Raw genomic sequence first — 24,215 nt, forward strand, 5'->3', positions numbered from 1 at the left:
CCTTATGTTGTTTTTTTCTAATTACAATTTATTTGTATACTTTAGCTCTCTTTTTTCCCTTATCACAGGCCAACACTTAAAAGTATTTAATATGCAACTTTTGTCTATATTATTATTTTGTGTGCCTGTATTTTTAATTCCTTTCAATGTTACTTTTATGCATTCAACACTTTGCTGCTATGTGCACAATGAATGTATTTTTCTAACTGCAGACTTGTATCTCATAACACGTACTCACCACATTTTAACCATCTGCTCTTCCAGAAATGGACATTTATGCTGCCTCCACCTCCTCTCTCTCCTTTACTCCTGCAACCCCAGTTACAGGTATGACAAACTTCTCTCCCTTACATCTCATAGTTTTCTCTTTACTTTCTATCCTGTTTTCTTTGTGCTTCAGCCTGGATGGTTTATATCACCCTAGTTTCTGGGTCTTTAATTATCTATACAACTCTATCAAATCTACTGGTAAACTCATGTACTGTGTTCTTAATTTCACGTTTTGTATTTTAAGTCCTAGAATTCTATTTGATTGACTTATATAGATTCCAAATTGCCCCTAAAATAGTTCATCTTCCCACCCAATGCCACAGTCATCTGAAAATTTGATCATATGCATCCTCTGAAACCATTTCTAGTGTATGTGTTTTCTCTTGTTTTCAGTTATCTCATTGGATCTCCTCATATGCTGACCATATCTGATTGTCTGCTGAATTCTGTGTAAAATGTTTTAGAGATAACCTGAGGCTCTGAATCATGTTATCTTTTTAAAGAGAGAAATGGGCAATACGAGGAGCATGAGATCACTTCAATTCAGTCTAGAGTTGATATGATTCAAAGCTGGATATAAGTATTTGCAAGGGCTGGACTATTTCTGGTTGCCTCTAAGCCCTAGGGTATAACCCATTCAGGAGTTGACTGAATACCTGGAGGGTTTTTTTTTTTTTTAATTTCTTTTTTTTTATTTAACTTTTTTATTTTTTATAAACATATATTTTTATCCCCAGGGGTACAGGTCTGTGAATCGCCAGGTTTACACACTTCACAGCACTCACCAAAGCACATACCCTCCCCAATGTCCATAACCCCACCCCCCTTCTCCCAACCCCCTTCCCCCAAGCAACCCTCAGTTTGTTTTGTGAGATTAAGAGTCACTTATGGTTTGTCTCCCTCCCAATCCCATCTTGTTTCATTTATTCTTCTCCTACCCACTTAAGCCCCCATGTTGCATCACCACTTCCTCATATCAGGGAGATCATATGATAGTTGTCTTTCTCTGCTTGACTTATTTCGCTAAGCATGATACGCTCTAGTTCCATCCATGTTGTCCCAAATGGCAAGATTTCATTACTTTTGATGGCTGCATAGTATACCTGGAGGGTTAACCAGGTTTTATTTCCTTAGCGCTATGAAGCTGCTGAAAGCCCTATTCAGCTTCTCAGCTGGAGTTCTCTCCTTAACTTCTTGGTATCCCTGTGTCATTTTTTGAATTAGAAAAGTCTTAAGGGGGGGGGCGCCTGGGTGGCTCAGTGGGATAAAGCCTCTGCCTTCAGCTCAGGTCATGATCCCAGGGTCCTGGGATTGAGCCCCACATCAGGTTCTCTGCTCCGCAGCAAAGCCTGCTTCCCTTCCTCTCTCTCTGCCTGCTTCTCTGCCTACTTGTGACCTCTGCCTGTCAAATAAATAATAAAATCTTAAAAAAAGAAAAAAAAGAAAAGTCTTAAGGATTTAGAGGCTCTGTTCTCACTGGAATTCTGGCCCCTCAAATTTTCTCATTTTTTGTAATTTCCTAATGCCTTCCAAAATTATTTTTGTTTTAATTCCATGCAACTATTCTAATTGTTTTAACTGGGAGAATTGGTCTGATTTAAGTTATTCCACCATAACTGAAAATGGATGTCTTCAATGTCTATTGCAATTAAAAACATACAGACATTCTGACCCAGTATTTCCATTATAGGATTTTATCCTACAGAGAAACTCACACATGTCCTAAAATATATGTACAGTAATGTTCACTCTAGCATTATTTGAAGTAGCAAAAGACATGAAAGAAAGCAGTAAGGAACAAAGCCCATCAATAAAGAAGAGGCTCAATATATTATCCATATATGAAGTCACAAAAACAAACCATCTGAATCCTTTTGTGTTAATATGGAAGATGGAGAATGATGTACAATACGTTCTAATTTTGGTAAAAATGAATAAACACATGCATATATATTTACATATGCAAAAAATGTTTTTGAAGAGATACCTCACAACAGAGAAGAGTGGTTATTCTGGAAAAGAAAATGGGGGGGCAGGTAGTCAGTGGAAGATTTTTGATTATTTGATAGTGTTTAAATTTATTTTTTACACATCACATGCTTTAATGTTATAATAAACCACTAGAAAAAACCAGATAGCATGAGAAGTGCTATAGACTGGGAGTCAAAGAAGAAAATGTCAGCTCAAAGGAAGTTTATTTATTTATAAAGGTTTTGTTTATTTATTTGGCAGAGAGGGAGAGAGAGCACAAGCAGGAGAAGCAGCAGGCACAAGGAGAGGGAGAAGGAGGCTCGGGAGCACGATGCAGGGCTTGAAGAGGACCCAGGGTCATGACCTGTGTCAAAGGCAGATGCTTAACCAACTGAGCCATCCACACACCTCAAATGAGGCTTATTTAAGCTAGAGTTTAAAGCTTAGACTTTCAGACAGATTGGATTTAGTTGAGTAAAGGAGAGAAAAGTCTGCAGAGACGGGGAGTAGAACATGGAGGTACAAGGAAGTACTCAGTTTAGGGAAACTATTAGTAGTTCTAAACTCATGAAGAATAGGATGGATGTAGGAGACTGCCTATCTTACAAGACTCTTTTTCCTCAAGGGTAGATGGTGTTAAGGAGTTTAAATTTTATTTGAGGGAATGGGGAATAATGCAAAATTTTATTTTGAGGGAATGGGGAACAACAACATGATCAGATTTGCCCCTCACATGTATGATGATGACAGGCCTTTGGATTGACAAGGGGTAAAGTAGGGAGGAGATAGATAGACTTGAGCTAGAAGATTGTAATAACCTGGGGGAAACCTTAATGCAGTGACAATGAGGATTCAATGGGACAGATTGTAAGATATTAAGAAGGTAGAATTCAAAGGAGCTGGGGCCTTATTTGTGAATAATGGAATATATGAAATAATTTATTGCAATTCACTTTTTATTGGTCTCGAACAACTGAGTAGACAATGGAACCCTTCACTGTCAGGACACACAAAAATGGCATAGATATGTCCGCAAAGAAATGTTCAGTTCTGCACAGCTGAGGTTGAAATGATTGAGTACATCTAAGAGGAAGATGTCTGGAGGTGGAGGAGGTGGTGGAGGAACACACTTAATTGTCATAAAAATAAAACTGGTAACTGAAGTCATGGAAGTATTTAATATCACAACAGGGGTAAGGCTACGGATGGAACAACAACTTATAAGGGGTGGAATATATACAGTAAGCCCTGAAAGGAAGTGAAGAAAATACTCAGAAAGCTTTCAGAAGTAAGTAGCAGAAGCCAATGGATGACAACGGTTTCAAGAAGGCTTACATTCTTTCAGAGAAATCTAGAAATAAAGTGCCTAAAATGTGTTACTGGTATTGAAGAACTAGGAGATGATATATTTGATCACTGTGTTAGAATTATCTAGTGCTTGTTTAAAGATTAGATTCCTGGTCATTCTTAGGGTGGGAAAAGAGTGTATATTTTAACAACGTCCCAAATAAACTTCACCCTCCCGTCTGAGAACAACTATGGCAGACTTTAAGCTCCTTTAGAACAAGGATCTTGTTTAATTCATCATGTAGCCCTAGTGCTTGCCACAGCATTTGCCATGTAACAGGTCCTCAATAAATATGAAGTATCTTAAGGATGAGAGCAGAGAATGGATAGATGGGACAGATGAACACACGAATGAAAGAACTAAAGATGTCTTTGCCAAAATCTTGGTAGGATTATTAGAGCTTCCATTCTGGTGGGGTGGGTGAAAGGGTGACAGATAGTATACATGCAAGCAGATAGACAATTTGTAGAGATAACTTATAAAGATTTGCGTTAGCTGGGATAGTCACGGAAAGCTTTCCTGAGAAGGTATCGTTTGAGTTGTCACTTAAATTATGAGAAAGCATTAACCATGTGATGCTCTGAAGGCAAAAAACATTTGAGGCAGAACAAAGTCCTAAGGAGAAAACGGGTGACTAAAGTGTATTTCAGTCATACGGAGGCATCTGTGGCTCTGGCTCAGTGAGTGAGATAGAAGTTGGTGGCAAATAAGGATGCTGATCATAAACAGTTTCATCAGTTGTGATCTCATAGGAATTTGGATGTTATTCTAATTGCAATGAGAAACTATTTAAACTTTAAACAAAGCAGCGATGTGATCTGATTTACACTTAAAAAAAATTACTCTGGCATCTGTATGAATAATGGATCATAGCAGGGCAATGGTGGAAGTAAGCCGACCAGTGAGGGGTTGATGAAGTATTCCAGACAAGAGATGATTATCTTGTGGTGGTAGCAAGAGAGACTGAGAGAAGTGCCTGGACTTACAATATATTCTGGAGAGAGAGAAAAAACAAGACAAAACTAATGGGTTGGCCAGAGTAAGTAACAGAAAGAGAAGTCTAAAGAATTTGGATTTTAGCCAATAAGCAATGGGGACTCAAAGTCTTGAAGCGAGTGAGTGACACAACAACAGTAGAATATATTAAAACAGATATCTTCAAGTAGTAGGCCAAATGAAATCTTTGGGAAATAAAATGGAAGGTAGAGGTGAATTTGGAGTTGTTAGTAATACTCTAGGCCTGAACTGACAATTACTGAACTAAGATGATGACAAAAGTAATGGCAAAAAGTGACGGATATAAAGGGCCACAATGAAGTTCATGGAGATTTAATTTGCCATGACTTTAGGCACAAAGACTTAGAAAATTTGGGCTAGAAATATTTGGGAGTCATCAGAATATAGATAGCTTTTAAAGCCATGTGATTGACTGAGATCATCCAGAAAAAGATGATAGAGTGAAAACGGAGCTTAGGCAGTTAGGAACTGGCTATAGAGGCTAAGAGTGACCAGAACAAAAGAGAAAAAACTAGGAGAATGTGGCATCACAGATGCTGATGGAAGCATTTTAAGGAGGAGTGTTTATAATGAACAAATAAGGGCTAAGAAGTGTTGGTTGGGTTTGGTAAAATGGAGATCATGCATGATCTTTGTCAGAGCTGTATCCATTTAGAGGTGGAAGGAGAAGCCAGGCTCCAGGTACACGAGGCATCTGAGACATGAAGAAGCACTGAAAATCAACATGGATAATACTCTGAAACTTTTGGTTTTGAAGCAAAGAAGAGAAGTAGCTAGAGGAATAACTAGAGTGGAGGGAAGGAATTTTCAGAATGGGAGAGATGGTGCATGTTTCAATAGGAAGTGAAAGAGAGTAAAGAGAGAGAGGAGGAAGTTATTGGAGAGGGTGAGTGATTGCTGCTAATGGGATCCAGAGAACAGGAAGGCGGTGAGCCATATGTGGGAGGAAGTGCTCTTCTCCCAGTTACAGGAGCAACAATGTGCCTGGGTAAGGTAGCAGGGGTGGTGCTCAGAGGCAGAGGAATTTCCAGGGTGATGGCTCCCATATTCTTTGTGAAGAAACAAACCATCCACTCAAAAGTGAGGGGAATGGTGAAGGGGACTGAATTTAGAGGAGAGTAGAGAAGGAATGCAATAGCCATTATAGATAATGGGTAGATAATTTTTCCAGAGAAATATGAGATTGCCTGGCCATACTGAAGATTGAATAAAATGATTTCTTCAATTTTCGTGTTTAAATATTCTATGATAATATCCAGATTAACTCATAATCAACATCATGGCAATCCCAGGCCTTATACGCCTATTCTAGAAAGAACCTCTACATACTGGACACCTGAACTCATAACTTTAAATTTATGGAGTAGCTTACAAAAAGCTCTTTTGCTAAAGCTCCAGTCTCTCATTTCTGAAGTTCTCTTTTTTTTACCCCAATAAATTTAATTTCATTATTTACCTACATTTTTTTTCAGAAGCAAAATTTAATCTGATGATAGGGAATAGATATGAACATAGATGTAATGTTGGCCATAGCACAAACTGCTGTGAGAAAAGTTCTGTCAGAGTAGCATAAAAAGCAACCATGTCTGTTAGATTGACTTAAACAAGTGACACTAAATTATCTAGAAATCAAATATAACTTGTCACAATTATATGCTCATTTCATTTTTATTTTTACTATTTGTCTCGGATATATTAGATGCTTACTGATATTTAGTGAAAAAGAGATGAACATTTCAGAAATTTCTAAGCATTTGGTACATATTGATAAACCATAAGATAATCAAGTACAAAGAGCTGAAAGAAAATCCAAAGACTATAAGGTTAGTAAAGAAGGTACTTTACGAAGTAATGAAGGTATCTGCCAGCACATCACAGTAATTGTATTAATAGACATCTAGAGACAATGTTGATAAATTTTTCCTAAAGATTTTATTTATTTGACAGAAAGAGATCACAAATAGGTGGAGAGGCAGGCAGAGAGAGAGGAGGAAGCAGGCTCCCTACTGAGCAGAGAGCCCGATGCGGGGCTCGATCCCAGGACCCTGGGATCATGACCTGAGCCGAAGGCAGAGGCTTTAACCCACTGAGCCACCAGGCACCCCGACAATGTTGATAAATTAAGAGAGGGGGAAGGGAACATGAAAACTTACTAAAGGAGTTCAGTTCTTTTTCATAGAAGCAGGATAATTTTCATTTTTTCCCATCATTATTGTGAAATAAAATACTCTCATCATTATACTCCTTTAGTTGTCACTGGCATGTGAAAGCATTTGCCCCAAATGCTCATAAAATAATAACAGTTAATAGAAAAAAATAAAAATAACTAAATCTTTCTTTAAAGCTTAGAACACATTAAGGATTTGACAATGACATGGGTCAAATGATTGTTATTTGAAACCTTAAAATAATTTTTTTGCTACTCTGCAAGTTAATTTCCTAATTGGTAAAAGAGAACAGGTTAGATTAGATCATCTCTGAAGGAAGTTTCTACTCACATTTCTGATTGAAAAGCATCTAATCACAGAGACTATCAGCTACTTTAGGAGTATAGTACTTCCTATATAGCATACAATGTCCATGTTAATTAAAGAAACCTGACAGGACAGTTTTATTTTAGGTATAGCTTACTTCTAATTTCAGATATTTTCATATCCATTAGAAGTTGAATTTTTTTCACAAAACTATATCATGAATGTTATCAGAATTTTTCCAAAATAAAATTAATTTTATAATCATCATATCATGGCCTTATTTTTTTTTCTTCCTTTAGATGCCTATATTTTGAGAAATAGTATAAATTCTTACCTCTAAGAGATAAGGTTCCATTTGATCCAGGGTTTTTCCAAGATGTTTATCTGGATCTAAACCTGCCAAGAAAGATTAAATTTTTTTTTTTAAGATAATTATTAGATTGGAAGACACATTTCCCTGTTCCCTTTGCCTCTCCTTGCTTAGGAAACCAGTATATGTATATTTCAAATTGCTTTGATCCTAAAGTAAAATGTATTTGGCTAGTATTTACTTTTCTATTCCCCTTGGAACAGGGGATTTTCTTGCTCCTGAAAAATAAGTTCCATGCTAAATCATTTCATTGCATTGTGTCAACTTCCAGATGCATTGTTTTAATTCATTTTTGAGCAATTGTAATTTGGATGGAAAAACAGGTATCATTTCAAAGATAGGACATTTATGTCCTTGGTATTTTAATTATTATGACTATTTTATGCATGGACAATAGTGAGAATTTTCTTATGTATTCCTGTTTTATCTAAACTTTAAAATTCTAACTTAGAGAATAAGAGTAGAAAATAGAAGAGCGGTAGACCCTTATGCCTATATAATTAATTCACTTCATAAAAGGACACATATATGGGCACAAATAATTGTATTATCAAATTAAATGATGTTTCATTTCAATGACCATTTGCATGATAATGTTTTCTAAGCAAAGATAGAAACAACTCTGAAAAATCATTATTGTGCCAACAGCATGTGTATAATCTTAGATAAAGATGTTCAACTATATAGTAGAGTTGATGTAGGTGATAAGGTACAGGCAGACAAGTATGGGCAATAAACTCTTCCCACATACCAAAACTAACTTGCCAGGAAGAAAAAGTCACATACTACAAATCTGCTATGAAATGAAAGAATTCATTTTAGATATTACATTCATAATATATTTAGATATTTACATACGTAATGCGTGTATTGACTTAGCCTCATTTAAATGAGTTGTTTTTAACTTTTACTGGTTTAAATTATTTAGCTATTAATTACACAAACTGATCAATAATTTTCTGCTTCTAGTTGGATGTTTTTTTTGGTAACATGTTATTTCTTATATCACATATGAGAAGAAGGGAAGTCAGGCCAAGATCGAAAACTCTTCTGCCACTGAGTATTTTTAGGTGAAACTCAAAGCAAACAACTCAGACCAATAGCACTGGACAGACTTTTTGTCTCACCTCCTTTCACAGCAATCTAATTCTCATGGTGTATTCACTAAAATTAAAATTTCAAGGAGATGGGTGAACATTTAGATGAACCAATCACTGACTCTGTCTAGTTCCTCTACTTTCATCACAATTTAGCAATTCCATATTTAGAATGAGTAAGTAAATGAAATACTTTGAAAGAAACACTCATGTAATCATCACCCAGATTTAATAAGCATTAACATTGTACCATATTTTCTCTACAACATTTTTTTAAAGAAATAAACACTACTAACACAATAGAATGTCACAGTATAACTATCTACTCTTAATCTACATCCCCTACACTTCCATATGGTAAGTACTCTTTTGAAGCTGGTGAGTTACTAATTATGCTTTTATAATTTTACTACAAATGTATGTATCTAAACACTATTTAATACTGTTCACATATATTAAATTTTTATGTGAATGATATAATCTTTAACTTGATTTTTTCAATTCACATTGTTAATGAGATTAACTTACATTGATTGCTGTCGCTCTGGCCCATTCATTTTTATTACTGTATTCTATTCCTCTATATGGATATACCAGAATTTAATTCTACATTTTTCAGTAGACAGGTATTTAGGCACTGGGTTGTTTCTAATTTCTGTTTTGCCACAAGTACTTTGTATGCTGCAGTAAATATGGTTTTCTGTGAAATTACCATGATACAAGAAAATATATACATATAATTATACAATTATATTATTGTATTATTGCAATGTATGTGCGTGAGCGCGCGCACATGTGTGTGTGTGTATAATCTTCAAGTCTATTAGATATTGCCAAATTGCTCTCCAAAGCAGTATTACCAATTTGTACTTCTACTATTAGGACAGAGAATTCCTATTTCACAACAGGAATAATGCAATATATTGCATTAAATAATGCACAATATTAAATAATGCACAATAATGCAAATATAATTTAGTGGTGTCTGAATTTTAAAATCTTTGCTAATCTGGTAAGTAAGTAAATAAATAAATAAAATTGTTTTAGACACTTATTTTAATTGTCATTTTCTGATTATTATTAAAAGTAAGCACCATACCCAATACAGATGGCTTCCCAGGTGAATTCTACTAAATATTTAAAGAAGAGTTTAGAAGAGGAAGGAAAACTTCCAAATTCATTGTGCAAGGCCCACATTACCCTGATATTGAAAATCAGATAATTAAACTACAGAAAAAGAAAACTACAGGCCAATATCTCTGATGAACATAGATAACAATCCACAGTAAGATATTAGCAAACTGAATCCAACAATACATTTAAAAGAAAAAAAATCATTCACCATGATCATGTGGGATTTATTCCAGGGACACAGGGGAGGGTGGTTTAGTATTTGCAAACAATCAACATGACACATCAAATTAGCAAAAGAAAGAATAACGGCTGTATGATCATGTCAATAGATGTAGAAAAACACTTGTTAAAGTACAATCTTCATTCATGATAAAAACTCAACAAAGTAGGTTTAGATATGGTTTCATTTACTTGTGGAGCATAAGGAATAAAATGGAGGATATTGGGAGAAGGAAAGAAGTGAGTTGGGGGAAATTGGAGCAGGAGACAAATCATGAGAGACTGTGAACACTGAGAAACAAACTGAGGGTTTTGAAGGGGAGGGAGGTGGGGGGTTGGGTGAGCCTGGTGGTGGGTATTAAGGAGGGTGGGTACTGCATGGAGCACTGGGTGTGGTGCATAAACAATGAATCTTGGAACACTGAAACAAAAATACATTTTAAATAGTTATTGTGTCAAAAAAAAAAAAGAAAAAAAGCAACAGCTCAACATAATAAAGGCCATATATGAAAAACCCACAGCTAACTTCATTCTAAATGGTGAAAACAAAGATTTTCCCCTAACATCAGGAACAAGACAAGCATGTCCACTCTCTTCCCTTTTATTCAACATAGTACTAGAATTCCTACAGCCATCAGGCAAGAAAAAGAAGTAAAAGGCATCCAAATTGGAAAAGAACTAAGTAAAACTTTCATTATTTGCAGATGACATGATAGTATTAAATATAGAAAACTCTATAGATTCTACTAAAAAACATGCTAAAACTGATGTATAGATTTAATAAAGTTGCAAGATACAAAATTAACACACAAATAATGTGCTGCCTTCCTATACACTAATAATGAGATAGCAGAAAGAAAAATTAGAAAAATAATCCCATTAAAATAGCACCAAAAAGAACAAAATACCTATGAATAAACTTAACAAAGGAAGTGAAAGACCAATACTTCAAAAGCTATAAATCGATATGAATGAAATTGAACATTACACAAAAAAATGGAAAGATACTCCATGATCATTGATCGGAAGAACTCATACTGTTAAAATGTTCATACTATCTGAAGCAATCTACAGATTTAATGCAATCCCTATCAAAATACCAGTAACATTTTCCACGGAACTAGAACAAATAATCCTAAAATTATATGGAACTACAAAAGACCCCAAATAGTCGAAGCAATCTTGAGAAAGAAGAACAAAGCTGGAGGTATCACAGTTATGGATTTAAAGATATACTACAAAACTTCAGTGATAAAAACAGTGTGGTACTGGTACAAAATAGGGTTATATAGATCAATGGAACACAGATCTATAGTTACACAGATCAATCCACAGAAATAAACCCACACATTTATGGTCAATTAATCTATGACAAAGGAGGGAAGAATAAAGAATATGCAATGGAGAAAAGAACGTATCCAACAAATGGTGTTGGGAAAACCAGACAGCTACATGTAAAACAACGAAACTGGGCCACTTTCTTATACCATAACAAAAATAAAATGGATTAGACCTAAATGTGAGGCCTAAATTTATAAAAGTCCTAGAAGAAAACAGGTAGCAATTTCTTTGACATCAGGCATAGAAACATTTTTCTAGATATGTCTCCTAAGGCAAGGGAAACAAAAACAAAATCCAACTACTGGAATATACCAAAATAAAAAGTTATTTGTATGGTGAAGGAAACCATCAACAAAACAAAAAGGCAACTAGTGAATATTTGCAAATGATATATGCAATAAGGGGTTAATATCCAAAATATATAATTTTCAAAACTCAACACCAAAACCCCCCACAAATAATCTGATTTAAAAATCAGTGAGAACCTGAATGGATTTTTTTTTTTCCCAAAGACATACATATGGCCAACAGACACATGAAAAAAAGCTCAACATCACTCATCATCAGGGAAATGCAAATTAAAACCACAATGAAGTATCAATTTACACCTTTTGGAATGACTAAAATAAAAAACACAGGAGTTTAAGTATCTGTGAGCATGTGGAGACAAAGGAACCCTTGTGCTTTGTTGGTGGGACAGCAAAATGCTATAGCCAATGTGGAAAACAATATGGAAGTTCCTGAAATATTTGTGCTTTATGTATTTGAGAGCTATGTTATTATGTGCATATATACTTGCAATTTCTAAAGTTTTCTGATAGGATTATTCCTTTCATCAACAAGTCATGACCTATTCATCTCCATATATCTTCATACATGATTTTTATACTATATTCTACTTACCAACATTATAACACCATCTTTATTTTGTTAACATTTTACTGGCATATATTTTTTCCATAATTTATTCTTGAATTTTCTGTGTGTGTGTGTGTGTGTGTGTGTGTGTGTGTGTGTTTGTGTTTTCATATGCCATTTATCAACTACATATAACTGGATTTTTAAAAATTTTATCCTGTCTTATAAATTCAACTCTAAAGAATGGAGTTTAGCCATTTTACATTTTTAACATTTTATTCTATCAACTTATTATAGATTTCCTGTTTTACTAAGCTTTATACATATTTGTTCCTTTGGTATTTTCTGCCTCATGCTGTATCGAAAGGATTTTTGTCTGTTTGTTTTCTCTGCTGATTAGGAAGCTATAGACTGAATTTCCACTCTTTTAGTAATCACTTTTAATTTTTAAAATTCATTCAAAGCCTACACACATTTAGAGCCTAAATGTATTATCTAAAAGTTATGAATCTTAGAATATAAATTTAACAACTTGTTTAGCACCCTTTTGACTAAGAGAAGTTAGCATGTTTTCACTAGATATTAAATAAGCCCCACCATTTCGGTTGCTGCTACTGTGTTAACTTTTAGTTGCATCCTTTTGTGAAGAAAAATTAAGCCCACTAGCATATTTTACAATGTCTCATTTCCCAATTGTTTCTCATTCATTTCTCCTGGAAGTCAATCTATTTCTAACTGAAATCCATTCTTTATTTTTTTTTAATATTTTAATTATTCATTGGACAGACAGAGATCACAAGCAGGCAGAGAAGCAGGCAGAGAGAGGAGGAAGCAGGCTCCCTGCTGAACAGAGAGCCCGATGCGGGGCTCGATCCCAGGACCCTGGGATCACGACCCAAGGTGAAGGCAGAGGCTTAACCCACTGAGCCACCCAGACGCCCCCATTCTTTATTTTTTTACTGAAGATCTGTGAGTGGTAAATTCTCAGGTTTTAGATGGCTGATAATGTTCTATTTCACTCCCACCATATATAATAGTTTAGTTGTAATATATTACTTCTTCAGAAATTAGTCATTCTTAGTAAGATTTATACTGTCAGTCTAATAGTGATTCCCATATAATAATTTTTTTCTGTGCTAAATTGTAGTTTTCAATGTACTTGTGACATTTCATAATTTTAATACATGTGTGGGTGTATATTTACTTTTTTAATATTCTACAGCACCTAATACACACTTTCAATTCCAAAACTTACATTTTTCTTCAAGTCTAGAAAATTTTCAGTCATTATATTTGTAAATACTGTTTTTCTGCCTTTTCTTCTATTTTTTTCCTGAATCATCTATTACACAAATATTGTGACTTCCAAACTGTTCTGCATATTTTTAAATTGCTCTTAAAAGTTTTTTTTTTTTTATGTTGCCTTTTGGGTCAATTATTTATATATTTTTAAAGATTTTATTTATTTATTTGACAGAGAGAAAGATCACAGGTAGGCAGAGAGGCAGACAGAGGGGGGGGGGGGAAGCAGGCTCCCTGCTGAGCAGAGAACCCGATGCGAGGCTCGATCCCAGGACCCTGAGATCATGACCTGAGCCGAAAGCAGAGGCTTAACCTACTGAGCCACCCAGGTGCCCCAGGTCAATTTTTTTTTTTCCTGGTTCATTCATTCTCTTTGACTTGGCTCACCTAGAGTTTATTCTGCCCACTGAGCTTTTTGTTTTTTAAGTGACTATATGTTTCATTTCCAATAATTCTAATTTGTTACTTTTCATGTCACCTTGTTGCTGTTTCACTGTGATTTCTTTTTCTTTTTCTTTTTAAAACTTTTTTTTTTGAAAGTTTTACAGTACTTTTATTCAAAACAGCCAGAAAGAGAAATCATCCTAGATGTCATACAACAGATGAATATCTCTATACCATGTAATACTAATCAATATACAAGTAGAACTGTTCATATGTTTTTTTTTTTTTAATTTTTTTATTTTTTATAAACATATATTTTTATCCCCAGGGGTACAGGTCTGTGAATCACCAGGTTTACACACTTCACAGCACTCACCAAATCACATGCCCTCCCCAATGTCCATAATCCCAACCCCTTCTCCCAAACCCCCTCCCCCCGGCAACCCTCAGTTTGTTTTGTGAGATTAAGAGTCACTTATGGTTTGTCTCCCTCCCAATCCCATCTTGTTTCATTTATTCTTCTTCTACCCACTTAAGCCTCCATGTTGCATCACCACTTCCTCATATCAGGGAGATCATATGATAGTTGTCTTTCTCTGCTTGACTTATTTCGCTAAGCATGATACGCTCTAGTTCCATCCATGTTGTCGCAAATGGCAAGATTTCATTTCTTTTGATGGCTGCATAGTATTCCATTGTGTATATATACCACATCTTCTTGATCCATTCATCTGTTGATGGACATCTAGGTTCTTTCCATAGTTTGGCTATTGTGGACATTGCTGCTATAAACATTCGGGTGCATGTGCCCCTTTGGATCACTACATTTGTATCTTTAGGGTAAATACCCAATAGTGCAATTGCTGGGTCATAGGGCAGTTCTATTTTCAACATTTTGAGGAACCTCCATGCTGTTTTCCAGAGTGGCTGCACCAGCTTGCATTCCCACCAACAGTGTAGGTGGGTTCCCCTTTCTCCGCATCCTCGCCAGCATCTGTCATTTCCTGACTTGTTGATTTTAGCCATTCTGACTGGTGTGAGGTGATATCTCATTGTGGTTTTGATTTGTATTTCCCTGATGCCGAGTGATATGGAGCACTTTTTCATGTGTCTGTTCGCCATCTGGATGTCTTCTTTGCAGAAATGTCTGTTCATGTCCTCTGCCCATTTCTTGATTGGATTATTTGTTCTTTGGGTGTTGAGTTTGCTAAGTTCTTTATAGATTCTGGACACTAGTCCTTTATCTGATATGTCGTTTGCAAATATCTTCTCCCATTCTGTCAGTTGTCTTTTGATTTTGTTAACTGTTTCCTTTGCTGTGCAAAAGCTTTTGATCTTGATGAAATCCCAGTAGTTCATTTTTTCACTTGCTTCCCTTGCCTTTTGCGTTGTTCCTAGGAAGATGTTGCTGCGGCAGAGGTCGAAGAGGTTGCTGCCCGTGTTCTCCTCAAGGATTTTGATGGATTCCTTTCGTACATTGAGGTCCTTCATCCATTTTGAGTCTATTTTTGTGTGTGGTGTAAGGAAATGGTCCAATTTCATTTTTCTGCATGTGGCTGTCCAATTTTCCCAGCACCATTTATTGAAAAGGCTGTCTTTTTTCCATTGGACATTCTTTCCTGCTTTGTCGAAGATTAGTTGACCATAGATTTGAGGGTCTATTTCTGGGCTCTCTATTCTGTTCCACTGATCTATGTGTCTGTTTTTGTGCCAGTACCATGCTGTCTTGATGATGACAGCTTTGTAATAGAGCTTGAAGTCCGGAATTGTGATGCCACCAACGTTGGCTTTCTTTTTCAATATCCCTTTGGCTATTCGAGGTCTTTTCTGGTTCCATATAAATTTTAGAATTATTTGTTCCATTTCTTTGAAAAAGATGGATGGTACTTTGATAGGAATTGCATTAAATGTGTAGATTGCTTTAGGTAGCATAGACATTTTCACAATATTTATTCTTCCAATCCAGGAGCATGGAACATTTTTCCATTTCTTTGTGTCTTCCTCAATTTCTTTCATGAGTACTTTATAGTTTTCTGAGTATAGATTCTGTGTCTCTTTGGTTAGGTTTATTCCTAGGTATCTTATGGTTTTGGATGCAATTGTAAATGGGATTGACTCCTTAATATCTCTTTCTTCTGTCTTGCTGTTGGTGTAGAGAAATGCAACTGATTTCTGTGCATTGATTTTATATCCTGACACTTTACTGAATTCCTGTATAAGTTCTAGCAGTTTTGGAGTGGAGTCTTTTGGGTTTTCCACATATAGTATCATATCATCTGCGAAGAGTGATAATTTGACTTCTTCTTTGCCGATTTGGATGCCTTTAATTTCCTTTTGTTGTCTGATTGCTGAGGCTAGGACCTCTAGTACGATGTTGAATAGCAGTGGTGGTAATGGACATCCCTGCCGTGTTCCTGACCTTAGCGGAAAAGCTTTCAGTTTTTCTCCATTGAGAATGATATTTGCGGTGGGTTTTTCATAGATGGCTTTGATGATATTGAGGTATGTGCCCTCTATCCCTACACTTTGAAGAGTTTTGATCAGGAAGGGATGTTGTACTTTGTCAAATGCTTTTTCAGCATCTATTGAGAGTATCATATGGTTCTTGTTCTTTCTTTTATTGATGTGTTGTATCACATTGACTGATTTGCGGATGTTGAACCAACCTTGCAGCCCTGGAATAAATCCCACTTGGTCGTGGTGAATAATCTTTTTAATGTACTGTTGAATCCTATTGGCTAGTATTTTGTTGAGTATTTTCGCATCTGTGTTCATCAAGGATATCGGTCTATAGCTCTCTTTTTTGGTGGGATCCTTGTCTGGTTTTGGGATCAAGGTGATGCTGGCTTCATAAAATGAGTTTGGAAGTTTTCCTTCCATTTCTATTTTTTGGAACAGTTTCAGGAGAATAGGAATTAGTTCTTCTTTAAATGTTTGGTAGAATTCCCCCGGGAAGCCGTCTGGCCCTGGGCTTTTGTTTGTTTGGAGATTTTTAATGACTGTTTCAATCTCCTTACTGGTTATGGATCTGTTCAGGCTTTCTATTTCTTCCTGGCTCAGTTGTGGTAGTTTATATGTTTCTAGGAATGCATCCATTTCTTCCAGATTGTCAAATTTATTGCCATAGAGTTGCTCATAGTATGTTCTTATAATAGTTTGTATTTCTTTGGTGTTAGTTGTGATCTCTCCTCTTTCATTCATGATTTTATTTATTTGGGTCCTTTCTCTTTTCTTTTTGATAAGTCGGGCCAGGGGTTTATCAATTTTATTAATTCTTTCAAAGAACCAGCTCCTAGTTTCGTTGATTTGTTCTATTGTTTTTTTGGTTTCTATTTCATTGATTTCTGCTCTGATCTTTATGATTTCTCTTCTCCTGCTGGGCTTAGGGTTTCTTTCTTGTTCTTTCTCCAGCTCCTTTAGGTGTAGGGTTAGGTTGTGTACCTGAGACCTTTCTTGTTTCTTGAGAAAGGCTTGTACCGCTATATATTTTCCTCTCAGGACTGCCTTTGTTGTGTCCCACAGATTTTGAACCGTTGTATTTTCATTATCATTTGTTTCCATGATTTTTTTCAATTCTTCTTTAATTTCCCGGTTGACCCATTCATTCTTTAGAAGGATACTGTTTAGTCTCCATGTATTTGGGTTCTTTCCAAACTTCCTTTTGTGGTTGAGTTCTAGCTTTAGAGCATTGTGGTCTGAAAATATGCAGGGAATGATCCCAATCTTTTGATACCGGTTGAGTCCTGATTTAGGACCGAGGATGTGATCTATTCTGGAGAATGTTCCATGTGCACTAGAGAAGAATGTGTATTCTGTTGTTTTGGGATGAAATGCTCTGAATATATCTGTGATGTCCATCTGGTCCAGTGTGTCGTTTAAGGCCTTTATTTCCTTGCTGATCTTTTGCTTGGATGACCTGTCTATTTCAGTGAGGGGAGTGTTAAAGTCCCCTACTATTATTGTATTATTGTTGATGTGTTTCTTTGATTTTGTTATTAATTGATTTATATAGTTGGCTGCTCCCACATTGGGGGCATAGATATTTAAAATTGTTAAATCTTCTTGTTGGACAGACCCTTTGAGTATGATATAGTGTCCTTCCTCATCTCTTATTATAGTCTTAGGCTTAAAATCTAATTGATCTGATATAAGGATTGCCACTCCTGCTTTCTTCTGATGTCCATTAGCATGGTAAATTCTTTTCCACCCCCTCACTTTAAATCTGGAGGTGTCTTCGGGCTTAAAATGTGTTTCTTGGAGGCAACATATAGATGGGTTTTGTTTTTTTATCCATTCTGATACCCTGTGTCTTTTGACAGGGGCATTTAGCCCATTCACATTCAGGGTAACTATTGAGAGATATGAATTTAGTGCCATTGTATTGCCTGTAAGGTGACTGTTACTGTATATGGTCTCTGTTCCTTTCTGATCTACCACTTGTAGGCTCTCTCTTTGCTTAGAGGACCCCTTTCAATATTTCCTGTAGAGCTGGTTTGGTATTTGCAAATTCTTTCAGTTGTTGTTTGTCCTGGAAGCTTTTAATCTCTCCTTCTATTTTCAATGATAGCCTAGCTGGATATAGTATTCTTGGCTGCATGTTTTTCTCGTTTAGTGCTCTGAAAATATCATGCCAGCTCTTTCTGGCCTGCCAGGTCTCTGTGGATAAGTCAGCTGCCAATCTAATATTTTTACCATTGTATGTTACAGACTTCTTTTCCCGGGCTGCTTTCAGGATTTTCTCTTTGTCATTGAGACTTGTAAATTTTACTATTAGGTGACGGGGTGTGGGCCTATTCTTATTGATTTTGAGGGGCGTTCTCTGAACCTCCTGAATTTTGATGCTCGTTCCCTTTGCCATATTGGGGAAATTCTCCCCAATAATTCTCTCCAGTATACCTTCTGCTCCCCTCTCATTTTCTTCTTCTTCTGGAATCCCAATTATTCTAATGTTGTTTCGTCTTATGGTGTCACTTATCTCTCGAATTCTCCCCTCGTGGTCCAGTAGCTGTTTGTCCCTCTTTTGCTCAGCTTCTTTATTCTCTGTCATTTGGTCTTCTATATCACTAATTCTTTCTTCTGCCTCATTTATCCTAGCAGTTAGAGCCTCCATTTTTGATTGCACCTCATTAATAGCTTTTTTGATTTCACCTTGGTTAGATTTTAGTTCTTTTATTTCTCCAGAAAGGGCTTTTATATCTCTCGAGAGGGTTTCTCTAATATCTTCCATGCCTTTTTCGAGCCCGGCTAGAACCTTGAGAATTGTCATTCTGAACTCTAGATCTGACATATTACCGATGTCTGTATTGATTAGGTCCCTAGCCTTCGGTACTGCCTCTTGTTCTTTTTTTTGTGTTGAATTTTTATGTCTTGTCATTTTGTCCAGATAAGAGTAAATGAAGGGGCAAGTAAAATACTAAAAGGGTGGCAACAACCCCAGGAAAATATGCTTTAACCAAATTAGAAGAGATCCAAAATCGTGAGTGGGGAGAAAGGGGATAAAAAGAGGTTCAAAAAGAAAGAAAGAAACAAAAAGAAAAGAAAAAAAAAAAAAGAAAAGAAAAGAATTTTTAAAAAAAGAAAACACCTAAGAAAAATGTAAAAAAGAAAAAATATATATATTAGATAAACTAGTAAAAAATCGTTAAAAAAGAAAAAGGTAACAGTTAAAAAAAAAATTTTACCCGAAGGCGAGAAAAAAAAAAAATGAAAAAGAAAAAATTAAATTAACTGCAAGACTAAAAAAAATCACAGGAAAAAAGCCATGAGTTCCGTGTTTGGCTTTCTCCTCCTCTGGAATTCTGCTGCTCTCCTTGGTATTGAAACCGCACTCCTTGGTAGGTGAACTTGGTCTCGGCTGGATTTCTTGTTGATCTTCTGGGGGAGGGGCCTGGTGTAGTGATTCTCAAGTGTCTTTGCCCCAGGCGGAATTACACCGCCCTTACCCGGGGCCGGGGTGAGTAATCCGCTCGGGTTTGCTTTCAGGAGCTTTTGTTACCTGAGCACTTTCCGTAGAGTTCCGGAGGACGGGAATACAAATGGCGGCCTCCTGGTCTCCGGCCCGGAGGAGCCGAGAGCCCAGGGCCCCACTCCTCAGTGCGCCCTCAGAGAACAGCGCCCAGTTACTCCCGTCTGCCTGACCTCCGGCCGCGCTCCGAGCTCACCGAGCCTGCGACCGGTTCAAGGTAACACGGAGCTGCGAGCTTACTGTCGGCTCTGTCTCTGTAGCCGGCTTTCCCGTTCCAATACCCGCAAGCTCTGCGACACTCAGACACCCCCGATCCTTCTGTGACCCGCGGGACCTGAGGCCACGCTGACCCTGCGTGGGCTTTGCCCCGGTTTAGCCTCTGGAGCGATGTCCCTCAGCGGAACAGACTTTTAAAAGTCCTGATTTTGTGCACGGTTGCTCCGCTGCTTGCCGGGAGCCGGCCCCTCCCCCCGGGGTCTATCTTCCCGTTGCTTTGGATTCACTTCTCCGCCGGTCCTACCTTTCAGAGAGTGGTTTTTTTTCTGTTTCCAGAATTGCTGTTTTTCTTCTCTTCGATCTGCCGATGGATTTTCAGGTGTTTGCAATCTTTAGATAAGCTATCTAGCTGATCTCCGGCTAGCTGAAGCAGTCTCAGCTTGCTACTTCTCCGCCATCTTCTCTCTCCTCTTTTTAAAACTTTTTAAAATATTTTATTTATTTATTTGAAAGAGAGAGAACACTAGCAGGGAGAGCAGCAGGCAGAGGAAAAGTAAGCAGAGGGAGAAGCAGGGTCCCTGCTGTACCTGTCTGTGAAGAACAATGTTTATTTTTCTAACTGATTGCTCTTCCGTTAATGCATATTTTATTTTTCTTTATCTCTTTGAGATTCTCCCTTATATGGGGGCACTTTTACTCTGTTTACCCAAGGATTATAATCTCCCAACTGCTTTTGTTTGCTTCCTAACCTTTTGTATTATAGCCCCCTGGTTCAGTCCTGCTTACTATTTTGTGTCTCCTCATTTCTACTTCACAGAGATGTTTGTAATGTTTTCTAGGACAGCTATGTCTTTCATACTTTTCCTTCATATATTCATATAAAGCATGAAGGTGCAAGGCCATGATGAATGGAAGTCACTTTTGATCTTTCCTTCTAATTCCTTCTTATGTATCGGTCAAACAACATAACCTATCTCACTCAGCATTTGGTACACATCATTAAAACCAAAGTCACTTGGTTGAATCTAATAATTTATGTTTTGATTCTTTATAAGGATCTGGGAATAAATAAATGCCTGTCTAAAAGTCATGAAGGGAATTTAAGAGCATATGGTTTTATACAGGTAAGACTGAGAGATCAAACTTATGATCTTCCCATTTTTCTTGTAGTAGTCTTTTAATTCATTAGAGAATCATCAAGTCTCAGTTCTGAACTCTTACCATATAGAAATAACTGTTGCATCTCATTTTAGTGATTGCTGCATTCCATGATATAGATAAAGTAATTTGGTTTACCTTTAGATAAAAGACAGTAAAATATGTAAACATAGGCCACACAGGGCACAATTTTTTCCACATGAAACTGATTATCACACAGACAAACTATGTTAAAAATTAGTTGATTATTGCAAGATTTTTCTGTATTCATAAAAATACTTTAAATTTATTTATTCCTGGGCTAAGCAGTGGACATTCTGTGGCACTAAAAATATTAATTCAAATTTAAAACTTAAAGAAGATTTTCAAATATTTTCCTGAAATAGGAAAATAGACCATTTCATTACAGTAGGAAATTATTATAAAGCTATAAAAATAGCTAAAATAAAAGAACTACATTTCTTTTCTCTCAGTGTTAATAATGAAATAAGCTGCACGTATAAGTCTTTATAGTATGGCAATGGGGTCTGTGTCACGTTTCGTGAGTGTGGTAGGTACTGCTATATTTCATGGTCTGATGCTTTAGACATTTCACACAGAGAATACGACCAATTAGTAATATTTCACATACACAAAGCAGTAGATGATTTCACTGGACATATAAAACCAAGAGAATGACAGGACCTGAGAAATAAACAATTTTGAAACATTGTAAACTTATTGGAGGTTGTAGCTGGTGATTTTGGTAAGCTTCTTTGGCATGAACAATGATTTAAAAGTTCTTATCTCATGATCTGATATTATTTGAATAGATTATAATTCTTTTCTGGAAAATGTCTCTGTTTTATAATAAAACTGTTTGTCTAGATTCAATATAATATTCTACCTATTCTCTTGAGTGGATCTTTCTACTTTAAATCAAGACTGTATATAATACACACTTGTGTCATGCTAACATATTCCACTGTACTTGATTATGAATACTTGAGTTCTTTTCTCCTGATGTTTTGCTGGGTATTCAGAATGCAATCTGTCTTTGCTTCCATTTTTCTGTTCATTATAAAGTGACAAATCACTGGGGACCTCATCATCACTGCCCACATGAAATTTCAGACTTTTTACAAAATACATTCTTGGATAAGATCCAGAGATCACTAGGAATTCAAGCTACTCTCTTTGAGAACTCCAAGGCCTAAAACCACCCTGATCTCAGAGATCTCTTCTAAATCAATTGACCCTATTGCATGTAGGACGATATTAGTCGGATGTGGTAGGTAGGTAGGATGTGGTAGGAAGATTATTCATCCTATCCCAGAATATACTCAGATATGGAACTTTTCTTAAGAAATCTTTACTGCCTAGAACACTTATAATTCCATAAATATTAAACTACATGCAAATGAAAACTCTTTGTAACTTATTTTTATAAATATAATGAAAAATTGAATATTTAATTTTCTTACATTTCCACATATTTTTTCACAAGCTTCCTCATTTAGAAACATTCCAGCATTGTATATACAGTCTTTATGATATTTAATTTCTCTAAATGGAAAAAGATTATTATTTAAAAATTTAAAATAAGAATCTGAGAAACAAATCACTTTAACATGAAAAAACTGTTAGCTTATCTATAATTATGAAGCTCAAGGATGCCAGTCTTTTATCTCATGTATTTTTGGTTTGGGTATTTTTTTTAAAGATTTATTTACTTTAAGCAGGAGGGCCAGAGGGAGAGAGAATCTCAAGCACACTCTCTGCTGAGCATGAAGCCCCATGGGGGGCTTGATCTCAGGACCCTGTGATCACAACCCAAGACAAAACCAACAGATGTTCAACCGAATGTGCTACCCAGGCACCCAGGTTTGAGGTTTTTTTTTTTTTAAATTTAATTTATTTATTTGACAGAGAGAGAGAGAGCGAGAGTGCACAAGCAGGAGGAGCATCAGAGGGAGAAGCAGGCTCCCTGTTAAGCAGGGAAGCCCAATGCAGGGCTTGATCCTAGGACCCCAGTAAAATGACCTTAGCCGAAGGCAGACTCAACCAACTGAGCCACCCAGGCATCCCGGTTTGGGTATTTTTTAACTAGATGATACACATGGAGAATTCTGATATTCTTGAAAGTTTCTCCTAACTGAGTCCTTCATAACTCAAAATGGAAGGCTGGGATCAGATTAGAATCAAGAAATATTTTTATCATTGGACTTATTTTTTAACATTTTTGCTTTCAGTGCTTTAAAGAGAAACAGTTTAATAATGAAGTCAATGTTTGAGTTAAAATTTAACACAAAGATTGGAGAACATTAATAACTTCTCAGTTTAATTTCTTGTTTTACCTACCTTTAATTTCTTTAATTTCTTGTTTTACCTGTAAGAATCCACTTATATTCCTAAGAACATTAATAACTTCTCAGTTTAATTTCTTATTTTACCTACCTTTAATTTCTTGTTTTACCTACAATTACCTATATTCCTAAGTATAACTAAGGATGCTAATATACCAATATATTTGTATTATATTTGATTACACAGTCATTTAATGTATGTATGTATGTATGTAATGTCCACACCCAACATGGGGCTTGAACTCACAACCCTAGAATCAAGAGTTGCATGTTTTACTGACTGAGCCAGCCAGGCACCCCATATATAGAGTCATTTTAAAGTATAAGAATATATAACAATACCTCAGTAATTTTTAGAGCTATCTCATACATTCATTCTATTTTCAATTTTTAAGCAATAGCGATTTAACTGGTATCTGTAGTCAGTCCAAAAGGCATATAATCTCTTCTTTCTTTAAATAAACCCTACCTACTATCTAGACCCAATACAATTTCAGTACAATCTGAAAATTACTCTCCTAATCTTTGTAATGTCATCATTCCATTTTATTTTATGTAAAATTGCATTAGGTTAAAACCCTTTGAGGGGCTGTGAAAAGCCTATGAAAAAGCCACAAGGGTTCATGGGTTTTTTCAATGAAATTCAACTTTATCTAAAAGCTTCAATTTATCACAGTCCTTAAAAAAGATTTTTTTTTTTTAGATTCATCCAATTCAGGTATCTCTTTCCTTGTGCAGCCTGGGTC

General features: G+C 36.1%; 1 protein-coding gene across 2 annotated transcripts in view; it reads right to left on the reverse strand.

The window, feature by feature from the left end:
• DPH6 (diphthamine biosynthesis 6) overlaps positions 1-24,215 on the reverse strand; it is a 181,932-nt gene that overhangs the window by 27,547 nt on the left and 130,170 nt on the right. For both annotated transcript variants that reach the window (XM_059181106.1, XM_059181107.1), the window contains exon 6: positions 7,415-7,476. In XM_059181106.1, the coding sequence (XP_059037089.1) occupies positions 7,415-7,476 (62 nt within the window). The remainder of the gene's footprint in view (positions 1-7,414; positions 7,477-24,215) is intronic.

The sequence above is a fragment of the Mustela lutreola genome, chromosome 7, assembly GCF_030435805.1.
Source record: "Mustela lutreola isolate mMusLut2 chromosome 7, mMusLut2.pri, whole genome shotgun sequence".
NCBI classification, from domain to species: Eukaryota; Metazoa; Chordata; class Mammalia; order Carnivora; family Mustelidae; genus Mustela; species Mustela lutreola.